Source organism: Cupressus sempervirens, chromosome 6 (assembly GCF_028749045.1).
Source record: "Cupressus sempervirens isolate cs-2001-9-10 chromosome 6, ASM2874904v1, whole genome shotgun sequence".
NCBI classification, from domain to species: Eukaryota; Viridiplantae; Streptophyta; class Pinopsida; order Cupressales; family Cupressaceae; genus Cupressus; species Cupressus sempervirens.
Window position 1 is genome coordinate 398,417,840 of NC_143123.1, and position 12,958 is coordinate 398,430,797.

At 33.7% G+C, this 12,958-nt stretch overlaps 1 protein-coding gene across 3 annotated transcripts in view; it reads left to right on the forward strand.

Moving 5' to 3' along the window:
• LOC149552741 (nuclear pore complex protein) overlaps positions 1-12,958 on the forward strand; it is a 245,634-nt gene that overhangs the window by 97,842 nt on the left and 134,834 nt on the right. For all 3 annotated transcript variants that reach the window (XM_089788287.1, XM_089788288.1, XM_089788286.1), the window contains exon 8: positions 6,413-6,571. In XM_089788287.1, the coding sequence (XP_089644413.1) occupies positions 6,413-6,571 (159 nt within the window). The remainder of the gene's footprint in view (positions 1-6,412; positions 6,572-12,958) is intronic.

Below are 12,958 nucleotides of genomic sequence, written 5' to 3' on the forward strand. Positions count from 1 at the left end.
TGTCTTCTACACATTGACCATAGGCCATTTATATATTGCATTTTACAAAATCATAGATTTCAGCCTAATTATTAAAATAAAAAAAACATTATATCTACTTTCAACCTAGTGTAGAAATTGAAATAAGTTTCAGCCTAACTTAATAACCAAAAATAATGATTTAATGACTTAATGCATTCAAAGTTATAATTTCAACAACTAAAAAAAACCTCCAACATAAATCTTAACGATTTAAAATTCCAAAGTCAAACTCAAACAATGCATTCTAATGACAAATTTGAACATATAGTTTTTGATTTTTTTTGCAAGAAATGAGAATAAAAATCTGAAATAAAGGAAATGCTAAAATAAAAAAAGTTAGAATCTACTTTGTGCTTGAGGAATCACTTGCAAGATTGAATCTTCTTGCTCCTCTTGATCTTGCAATCACTTGCAAAATCATTCTCCAAGTTCTTTCAAAGTCTTCTTCTCACTTTTCTCTCAGCTGCTGCCAAAAAGGGAATGCCAAGTGACGTATATGGGCCTTTTGAAGACTTAGAGGGCCCTATATGCAACCTACATAGTCAGAGTTAAATAGGGAAAATAATTCAAAAAATAAAACTAAATTTTTTACTTTTGGGACTTCCATTTCCAGCCACAGCCTGTCTCATCTCGGGTGCAGTCGAGGGATGTAGTCCCCTTGCACTGTGACCCCCGCACTAACGTACCCGAGTTTTGGATGGGGATAATTGCGGGGCGATTGTAGTTCCACTGTTGCTAGGGGTGCGTGTTGCGTGGTGTATTCGTCTCGGGGATGTCCCAACTCCCGATTTGGGAGGAGGGGGTGTAGACCCAAGTGCACGTCCCCATGTTACACTTATTTTTTGTTAGCTTCCATAGACCCAAAAGTTATAGTTGGTGTTGTGTAGGGAGAGGTGGGGTAAATCCAGAGAATGTATTGGTGTTAAGCGCTGCACAACAAGTAAATCCACGATTTCATTAGGGTTGAGTTTAGGTGAGATGTAAGAAATCTAGGTTTAAATATTAAAATATGTTAACCATCAAATGAATTATGAACTATTCATTACTTGCTTTAGATGCTTAGTAATGTGATTCAATTATCTTCAATACTTCTATTTGTGATATGAAGATAGTAATATATGTTAAGTCAATTCCTTAATTGCTCTCTGGTAAAACTAAGGGGATAGGGAGTTTGTGAAGGGAGAGGAGTAATTCAGCAACACGGAGGAAAAGAGTCCCAAAATGAGTAAGAACCATGAGCGAGCCTCAAGTAGACTGTTTCCATCCCCGAGAACAGTAATTTCATTGCCTGTGTTAGGGTTAGGGATTAGCAGACGATTAAAGACGTGAGGCCTAAGCATGTATTGTTTCTAATTATGATTTAAATGGATAATGATGTATGATAATTATTGGGAACAAGCATTCTCTTAGGCCCCGTTTGGTTATAGGAATTGGGCGGGAATAGGAAAATCTAAATACTTGCATTCGCCAATTTGACGTTTGTTGCAAAACACAAAATTGGATTTAGAATTCACCTATCCTAATTTGACCCCAAAATGAGCATAGCGGAATTCCTAAAAAAAATTGGAATAAGAATAGATTATTTTTATTCCAATTTTTAATAAACTAAATTTGATGGGTTGTTATTTTCGTGACTTTGCCGCTTGATTGTATTTTGTCACTCAAAATGCATTTTTGGACTATTTTCTCCATTCATCATAAGATATAAACTAGGTCAACATTATTTAACGTTTAATATGTATTTTTTTTAAATGACAAAAAAGACTAATATCAGATTTGATATCTTTTCTAAACTTTCATAAAATTATCTTTATAAATAAATCTTATGTTTAGTCTTATAATTAAAACTATTTTGACAGATCATTTAAATATCATATCAATGATCTCAACTTATTTGTATTTTTTATTTTCTTTAATATATTTAAAAATAAAATATTTTTAGTTTTGATCTTATACTCGTTAAAATAATTTGATTTAATTTAGAATTAAATTTATAACATACACTATAATATGTCCTTTGAATTTTGATGAAGTTCAAAGGTTGTGGTATATCTTCCACTTATAAAGTCAATTAAAAAATAAAATAAAGGCTAATTAAAATAATTTGGCTTTTTAAAAAAATAATAAAAAAATCAGTTTTTTAAAATAAAAAATCTGTCTTATTCAAAATATTACCAAAGTGAAAAAAATTTAAATTATTAAAATTTTAAAACAAAACTTATTCCAATTCCTATTTCAATTGTTGCAACCAAACATAGAATATGCATATTTCGACTCGTCTTCCAGGTCAACTAAACAGATCCAAATGATATTCCAGAACTTATTTTAAGAGTGCATGAATACTAGAAAAGAGCTTATTCCAACATAGATGAATGCCGCATTTGGCAATTCTTGCAGCCAAACGGGCCCTTAGGTTGAAAAATCGCAAGTTGTCATCCCCAAGCATATTTCAAACCCTAATTGGGAAATTTAGAACAAACAACGTAAGATCCTTAAAGGGATCATTATAAAAGGCACTATGATTTTTTGTCATAGTGGAAAAACTTATATTAATGAATCAATGTTGAAGACGGTTGTTCATTTCCTGTGTTTGAGCCTTGGGCTCTACTTTAATTTTTAATGTTCATGTGGGATCAAAGCTCTAGAAATGCAGGTATTATTCTCATAACGAAGAATTATAAGTAAACCATATATAAAATATACAATAAAAATTATCCCCAAGTATTATGCACAACCATTGATATAAGAACAAACACAACATAAAAACTTCCTCATTGTTGTTCATTATAAGAAAATAGTCTCCAAAAGTTGAGAACCTAAAATTGTGGATGAAATACTTCGTTTAAAAAAAGAAGTTTTCAACATTGATTAGATTAACACAATATGTACTTAAATGAATAGGGATTTAATTTTTTAGTTATAATTGTGCATGGGATTTGTTGGAGATAGGAGATGGCTATTGAAACAAGAAAGCCATGTTGAAGAATACTGTATAGGGATATTTAGGTTCAAATATCGATTCTTCTTGCATAGGACATGCTTTTGCATCCGAAGCAGATGGATGCTTGGTGCTTCCAGAAGCCCTGTGGAAGCTGGCAGGAAGCCAACCACAGGCTTCCACACGTATTCGGAAGCTTGTGGTTGGCTTCCTACCAGCTTCCACAGGGCTTTTGGAAGCACCAAGCATTCGTCTGGCTTCCACACATATCCGGAAGCCTGTGGCTAGCTTCCTGCTAGCTTCCATAGGGCTTCCGGAAGCACCAAGCAGCACCCATAGGCCTAACAACCAATAATGTAAAGAAAAACTCAAAGACAACTTAAGTTCCCTATTATGCATGTGCCTAAATTGATTTTTTAGGTTATTTTTTTCCTATGAAACCCTAAAACAACCCTATAGGTGAATTTTAAGGCATTCACAACTCATTTTGGAACATAACCTATTTGAGCTTATTGTCTAAGACTAAGCTCTAATGTTGGACAAACACATATTGATATATGATATATCATATGAATTTTGAAATATCTTGATGAAGAGTGAAGTAATATGGTCATACTATCAAATGATTTGTTTTTGTATATTTCTTGCATTCTTATATATATATATGTTTCCTCTCGCATCCGCATCCAAAAAAAAAAAAAACACTCCTGTATCTCGTATCCACTTCCGGAATTCTCTTTGGAATTCACATCCGAATCGGTAACTTAGTATTTAGGAATAGAAAAAATAAAGCTGTAAATTAATGAATTTTCAATGTTTTATGAAGATTGTAAGATTTTTACTTCAAGCTAGTACCATGGAGCACCCTTCTTTTCTATCACAGTTAAATCAGATAGTTTGCAGTCACATGCCCCTTGGGCTTTCTTTATCTTTTCCCTTTTGCCAGTAATGCTGAGGATTTCACAAGAAATCTATGTACTACCAAAAGATTCATAAAGTTCATGCCAAAATTATAAAATTTGGTGCCTCTGTGTTTTCTTTGTTTCTTTCATTCTTGTCACATAATTATCAGCATTTTTAGGGGAGAACGAATGTAATTATTATGTCTTTGTTGGAAACTTTATAGGATTTTAGCTCAATTTTGGGGCATATTTGTGGGATGAGTACATTGATTGTTGGAAATGCCAATGAACAGTCCTGGTGATGCATATCTTGTAGGGAAGATGAGTAGTAGGCATCAGGGTGTGAGTCTTTGGTATCTAGTGGTTAGGGTGAGAGTGTCTACGTAATTATGGATCACAAATCTCTAAAAGAAAATACTAACAAACACTTTCCTACAAGCATATCCTGCAAGTTATACCCAGGTTGATAATCATAGAAATTATAGTGTGGTAGGCTGCAGAATGATGTGGGAGATAAATTTAGAAATGATTTTGCTAACCCTGTGGGTGAGTTATGGGCACAAAAATATTTATATCATTGGAATGTGATGGAGTGCATTTGGTGATAAAGTTTGATTTGTTGGAGTGGTATTTGAAAGAGAAACACAAGATTTGTAATAAATGACTGCCAAATTTTAATAGTAAATATCACCATTAGAAGAACGGATAACCAAAATTCTGATGCACATAAATTATACTCAAATAAGGGATGAAAACAATAATGATTCTAGAACATCTTGGTCATCCAACAACTGAAAATGCAAGATTGACACAAGGATTGGAAAAGTTTGAAGACCTGAATAAATAAGCGCGAGCTCAAGCATCTTCTCTTTTTCACAGACATTTGGGTATGCCTATAAAAAGAAACTAAGCCAGAGATTTCAAAGGTCATTAACGTAGTTAACTGCAACAAGTGACAACTTCAGTGGGATTAAAGGAATTTGTAGGGAAGGGTAGCATCACTTTCTCATCATCTTCATATATAGGTTTGAGCAGTTCAGGTTATTGCCCTCATTGTACATTTAGCTCATGATGTGCATATTTTTTTTGGTCCTATGTCTTCTTGCATAGGATAGTCTACTACTTCAGGGTATTGGAAAAAATGCTTGCCAAGTGTAGTGGAAGTATAGATTTAAGAGTAATCATGGTCTAATATTTCTTCAGATATATATGCATGGTCAATGAATAAACAAATTGAAGGAATGATAATAGAAGATATAATGAACTGAAATCCTCCTTTTTCCTTTTGAGATTGTTCTTTCCTATATATATTAGTTCCATGATACATGAAGGGTTGCTCATTAGTGTCTTATGTCAGTGAATGCTAGAGACATGCATATTGCATAGGAGACATACTAAAAATAGTTTCCGTCATTTAATTTTGTGCTCACTGTTGATTGTTGTTGGTTGCCTTTCTATTGTATAGCAGATTTTTTGCATATATGTAATGTTTATAATGTTTTATAATACAATATCACAAAGTAATCCCGACATTTCTACAAGTCTTGGGGTTATATCTGTTAAAATAGCCCATTTTCAATACCAAAGAAGAGTGCCATATTTGTTGGCTGGTAATGCTGTATTTGTAATAATTTCTGTTGATGTAGTCATTTCTCTGAAACGGGGAGGCTTGATGATAAATATCACTATTTCTTATCCATTAAGGAAAACTGTATCTGACTAACCATTTGTCATCATAATATTTTTATTCATCTGTATCCTGTATGCCTATCAATGGGTTAAACTTGCTTCTCTATAGTGTTGACGAATTTGAATTATATTGCCTCTTTGCGTTTAATTACACTTCTCTAAATTTATTTCTTAGTCAAGTGGTTTAAAAATATGTAGCCGGTTGCATGATATGGAAGAACATAACTAAAGCTTTACTTAATTTACTATGAATGTAAACTGGTATCATATCTAAATGTGATTTTCCACATTACTCGTATGAATCTAATTCTTCTAATTTATTGGTGCAATCCTGTAAGGTCATGTCTGTCTTTGCTGTTCTGCTTGTTAAATGTTATGCGATTTCTTAGTCTAGTCCATCATTTAATTCTCTAATTATAAATTATTTTTGTTTCACTGAGCAGGTTCAGGCTAGTGGAATGTTAAAAGTTTGATTTATACAACTGTTATAATTGTTAATTGTGATCTTCTGTAGTTCTTATATGAATTCAATATTGTATTTTTTTAGTGAAAACCTTTCAGTTCATGATTGTCTTTGGTGTTCTTCTTTTACAATGTTGTACAATTTCTTAGTCTAGTCCGTCATTTAAAGTTTTCTCTAATTTATTTTTCTGTCTCTGATCAGGGTCATCTTAGTGGCATGGTGAAAGCCAGTTTTCTAACTGTTTCTAAGCAATGCATTTTTAAAACAAATTTAAAATAAAATCTTCTGCTTCTCTCTTAAAAAATCTATATATAAATGTCTGTATGGCTCTAAAAAAACACTAGTATGTTGTGCTTGCATCACATATGGTTTCTTAAAATTGACCATTATAGTTTGCAGATAAAAGGATGGTATGCTGGTTCTTATCTTCACAAGTCAGGTGTCTGGCATCAAACACAACAATTGTTAAGGAAAAAGGCTGGTAATGCAATGATAGTTAATCATCTAGATTTTGATGCAACAACACGTGAGCAAGCCAGACTGCATCCAGAAGATCAGGTTATATGTTATGCATTATCTTTTATATGCACAGCATTAATTTTTAATGCTATAAATAATTCCTCACTGTAATTGCATTCTTGTTTTTAGGATGATGGATATTTTAAATTTATTTACGCGATTGATTATTTTGTACCCATATATATACATTTGCAAAGTTTGCTGTTAGATAGCTACGGTTTACATCCAACTGATATATGGAAATGGGCTGAAGCGAAAACTTCTCTGGCTGATATTTATTTTAATGATCTGCTTGAACGCATTAGAAAACTAATGTCTTATGGATGATTATAAGAATCCAATTGGAATTTTTTTCAGGATAACGTTTTTGTTATCATGGTATATTATGCTTTTTGACTTATTTCTGGTCTCATGATGTTTTAGAAGGTTGACTTGGTTTTCTTATTTTACGTCATATTTACATTTAGGATTCTCAAGTTTAATCTATGCTTAACAATTTGATTGGTTGCCAATGTTGCTGCGAGTTTTGTGTTGAATTTAGGTTATGTTTACCAGGCCTTAGATTGCTGATCTGTGTTGGCATTTCTACTTCTACTGCATAAATAATGGTATACAAAAATTTCCCATCATCCAGAAAATCAAGTGAAATATCCATTGCCATCAGTGGTTCAGGGATTTAAGAGGACATACCTGAGAAAAAACATTTGCAAATAATTCACACAAGGAAAATTACAGAGAATCGCACAATTTTTTGGAATGAAACAATTAGCTCATTAGGTTTGTAAAGTTGGGCCTGTACATGGCATAAGATCTGCAGAATGGAAGTTCAGAAATTCGTCGGAATGTTGGGGATTTTAATCAAAGCTAAGGCAGGTATAATCCCCATGATTATCGGGGAATTTAATTTCCAAAGAGGCAAAAGAAAATCCTTATACAGTCCTGCAATAAATAAATAAATTATAATAATGTTTGTAAATGATTTACTGTGGGCTTTGAGACTCATAAGTACATTTGTTTACAAGAGAGAGAAAAGGGTAAGAAATTGCCCGGGGAGCTGCAATAAAACTAGATCAATAATTACTAATAAAAATGAAAGAAGGAGTAAATGCAAGGCAGATGGAAAGTACAGGAAATATGCCTATAAACTTTCTTAAGTTCAAATGGTGATTTGAAAGGTTCCATTGCCCAAGGTTTGTAAAATTGCGTCTGTTAATACCTAAGAAGCACATTGTTCTGTCTTAGGCAATTCTTTATTAGAAAATACAATAAAAATTAACTAGTGACTTTAATAGAGGAATCTCAAAAAAATTGTTTAAAATTGAGGCAGTTGAATTGTACTAAACTTGAATAAATAACAAAGACAGATGAAGCGCATAAGCTCAACCAGTAGAAACCAATAGCATTCTGCAGTATGGATTAGAAAGTCATCTTGAAACTGTTTGGAATCCACCTCAAGCTGTAGTGTCTCCATTTCAGACTCTTCCTGAATATTGGCTTTTTTCTAGGGATTGCCCTATCAGCAGGGTAGTTGGCCCGTTAGTTGCAGACATCCTGGTGACCATCTGCAGGATCAGTTCTCAATTTCCGGTGATCCGGTGAAGGGGATTCAAAATAAATATTAAATATTAAAGTTAATAAAATATTAACTTTAATGTTTAATTTAAATAATAAGTAAAAGTACTTTCCTTTAATATATAAATTGACTTTTCAAATAATTTTGCCACTTTTTTGAAATAAAGGAAAGTGACATTGATAACTAGGATATATTTTCTACAGCAAGTCAAATTGCGATATTGCTATTAGGATTTAACTGTGTAGTTTTTGAGTCAAACTCATTGACCCATATTTCATGAAAGAAAGAATTTTGCAGAAAGAAAGAACAGGTCTATTGTTGAGTCAGTGAAAGCCATGGTCCATGATGAAGGCCTTCAAAGTTTTTATGCGCATAAGCTTGTAGGACAATAGTTTATGTTCAAAATTGTAGTGTACATCAAATTATAGACAATATGAATCTTGAAGAAGCACCCACAGGTGCCATCTTAGAATTTCTGGGTGTCTAGTGTAGATTCCTGTTCCAAAAGATAAAAGGTCTAAGTTAGAACCTTGAGGAAAAAAGGGTATTTTTGTTGGTTACAAAAAATCATCAAAAGATTATAGGGTATAGATTTTGGGTCGAAAGGAGAAATGTATCTTTTGAAGAAGATGGAGCTTGCAAAAGATCTAAAGAGACTAATATGGAAATTTATAGAGAAGATCTTGAGCTCTGTCAACATATAGATATTGCTGTCCTTGATTCTCCTAAGATTCAAAGGGAAAGTCCTAAGTTAGAAGATCATATTGATTCTATTGATCTTATAGATTCCATTGCTGGTCTAAGTAAGATTTCATTTGACAAGAAGAGACCTTTGTGGGCCAGGCATACTATGTAAGAGGCTGAAAAATATGCAGCTCAATATGGCACCTTAAGAGTAAATAAGAGACTTCATCAGTTTGCAGGATATGTTGCTTTGATGAGTCATATCATTGAATCCGAGCCTTCAAGTTTTGAGGAGGCTTCTCAACAAGTATGGAGGGATGCCATGATGGAGGAACACCAATTCATAATCAAGAATGATGTCTGGGATATTGCTCCTAGACCAATGGTAATTCTGTTGTTTGTTCAAAGCGACTCTTCAAAATTAAACATGTAGTTGATGGAAGTGTTGAAAAATATAAATCTAGATTTGTAGCTAGAGGGTTTTTCCAAAAAGAAGGTATAGATTACAAGGAGACTTTTGCTCTTGTAGCATGGTAAACTTCAACAGAACTATCATTTTTGTTGCAACAGTAAAAGGATGCAAACTACATCAAATGGATGTGAAGACGATGTTCTTTGAATAGTGCAGATCAAGAAGTATTAAAATTGAGCAACAAGAGGGTTTTTGATTTATGAGAAGGAATCATGTGTGTAGATTGAAAAAGGCTTTATATAGCCTTAAGCAAACTCCGTGTGCATGGTATAAAAGAATTGATCATTAGTTATTAATCTTGGGCTTTCTACAAAATGATGCAAATCCAAATTTGTATTTTAAAGTAATTGATGATAAAGCTTTAGTTCTAGCTTTTTATGTTGATGATTTGTTTCTCACTGGGGAGGAAAACCTCATTGCTAAATGTAAGAAAGAGTAAGCTTTTGAATTCGGGATGAAAGATCTTGGTCTTATGCACCACTTCCTTGGATTATAAGTGTGGCAAAGACCAAATGAGATTATCCTGAGTTAAGGGATATATGTTGATATTTTGAATAGATTTTGTATGTTAGACTGCAAGTCCATGTCACCTACAATGGAAGCAAATTTGAAAAAGTTGGATGAAGTTGCAGCCAATTCAGAGATAGTTGATCCCACTATGTATAGTCAATTGATTGGATTATTATTGGTTAATACTAGGCATGATATATGTTATGCTGTTAAGACACTAGGTCAGTTCATGTGTGAACCTTGATAATTCATCTTGTTGCATCCAAAAATATTTTGCAATATATGCTTGGTACAGTGGGATATGGTCTGAAATATATTTCTTATGAAGGTCTAAACTTGCAATGCTTTTTTGATTTTGATTGGGCAAGGGTGTGTCCCTGACAGGAAGAGCACTTCCAGTTGTCGTTTCAACCTAAGTTCAACAATGATTTCTTGGTGCAATAAGAAAACAATCATGTGTGACTCAGAGTACAGTAATGCTAAATATGTTGCAAAGTTTGTTGCAACAAGAGAAGCAATGTGGCTCTGAAAGCTTCTTGCGGGATTGTTCGGAAAGCCTTTGGAACCTACTATGATTCTTTGTGACAATCAAAGGTGTGTGAAGCATTCAGTTAATCTTGTCTTCATGATAGAACCAAGTATGTAGAAGTCAAGTATCATTATTTGAGAGATATGGTTCTATGAAAATCAGTTGAGCTCAAGTACATCCGTACAGATGAGAAGACATTGAACATTCTCACCAAGTCAATTCGTAGTTTGACATTATCCTATTTTCGAGGTAAGCTTGGTATTGTGGATAATGATACTCTTGCTGTGAGAGAGTCTCGGCTTCAGTAATTCTTATCTCATGTTGTTAATGCATTCTTCTATGTGAGATAAGTTTGAGGTGCAAACCCTTGTTAATGCATTCTTCTCTGTGATAGAAGTTTGAGGTGAAAGCCCCTAGTCCACCCTCTTAGAATAGCCATGGTGGATCTGTCCTCTAGGAGTAGCCATGGTGGATGTCATGTGAGAGACTTCATGACTTAGTACTTGTGTTTATTCACACTTTGGGAGTAGCTGTGGTGATTGCCATATTGAGATGATATCATGTTAACAAAAAACGTGATAAAGGTTTGTTGTTTACACATATGGATGTAGCTGTTCTGTTTGTCACATTGAGAGATTCTAAGACATGAAAATCTGTACATGATATATATTTTTTTTAAGAGGGAGTGTTAATGTTTGATAGCTTCAGGAAACATCATCTTACCTGCATTGGTTATGTTGTTGATCTGGTATTTCTTGCTTAACTTCAGCTTTGTGCTCAGGTTCCTCAAAATATGACAACGATGATATCTCCAGCTTGAGGAGTATGTTGCAGTTCTTCATTTTGTCTTATGCTTGTTTCGGAGGTTTGATCGCATTTCAGTTGCCTTTGCAATTATGTCAAAGACATTGTCGTATAATAGTTGCCAGCCGTCTCACCATCATGCTCTCTTTTGTGTAAGGTTCCATTCGAATGGTTCTGAAGATGAATCATTTTACTCTTTACTGTCAACGTCCATGGTTCTTGTTGTGGATGTGCAATCACTGTCGGTTACTTAGTATGTAACTATCTCTCAACAGTCTCTCTATTAAGGTTTAGCTGGCATGCCAAATGTCATACTCCTGCTGTCAATGAGAATATAAAACCAAAAAGAATGTAACCATCATCGATGCTTGGTCAAGTGTCGAGTGCTTTATTGTTTTGGAAGATTGAAGGTTCATGTTCGTGATATTCAAAGGTTCAGCGTGATCTTTGGGCAAGACAAATTCAATGTGATATTCATGTGAGCAGATTACACTGTGTTCTGTATGTGTCGAGAATTCTATGTTTGTTTTTATGAATTGAGACAGAGATTGTTATCTCTTTATTTGCAATCATTTTGTAGCGAATTCTAGGGGGTGATTTGAGTGACTCACAAAAGTACTGTCATTACTGTGAGCACTTCTTTCTCTGTAAATGTCTCTTGTCTGATCACAGACTAAGTGAAGAAGATATTAGTTTGTCTTCACTTCTGAAGTGTTATATTTAGTATTCAATAAAGGATCTATTTTTCAGGAGTTACTTTCTTTTTCCCTTAAGTGGAAGGTTTTCCTAGGATAAAGAATTGTACATTTTGTTCTTTTGCATTTTGAGTTTCAGTATGTTGCATTTCAATGTATTCTGGTTTGAAAATTTAGCACAGGAATTATTCAATTCATTGAAAATTAAAAATAACCATTGACCATGATCAAGCTGGATATCTGAGCAGCTTTTCAAAGATGTAAGGAGGATTTTTTGCAAACTTTGCATCCTCCTGAATTTAGCCAGCCTACAATCAAATGGATAAAGTGTTTCATCTGCAGTCCTACATAGACTAGTTTTTCTAATGGAAATAATGGGAAATCATTATCTTGTAATTTAAATGGGGTACAATTGGTGCAGATTACTGAAATAGGCTAAAGAGCAGGGATAGTTATATGACTTTCCCGTGGTGGAAGGCTTTGGGTAATTCTAAATACATTTTGTGGATGACACCCTGCTATTTGCCACACAAATTAGAAGGCAGATCAAACAGTTGAGGAAAGTAGTAAAACAATATCAGGAGGCCTTTGGACAACAGATAAGTAAAGGTCAATCAAGCACCATCTTCCTTAATATCCCACAAGAAGCAAGATAGAAAATCTTCATATTCTGGACTTCGAAGAAGTAAAATTGACCATGAATGATATGCAATCCCCCCTTGCTATAAAAAATATAGCGAAACTTTGGACCCACCTATATAAAATGCAACTCAAAAGTATTTAGATGGACAAACAGGTGGGTCAACCTTTTAGTCCACTTCCACTTCACACACACTTCAAATCATTTGAATGAATGTGCTTATATAGAATGCTTCAAATGGATCAACTAACTGCATATTGTCAGTGAGTTGCAAGTAGTTACAACCAATCATTGAACTGCTGCCAACTGTCCCAACTTCTTTCTCACTGTGTCTTTTCATTCTCCATTATGGAGATTGTCTATATTAGTAGAAGATATACTCTAAAAAACCATCAAAAGTCTATAACATATAATCAATGCATTGATCAATAATAATGTAATGTTGTCAAAAGGAAGTCAATCAGTCAATCAAAATAAACATATCAGTCACTTCTGTATGTTAAGCTATTTTCTGTATGT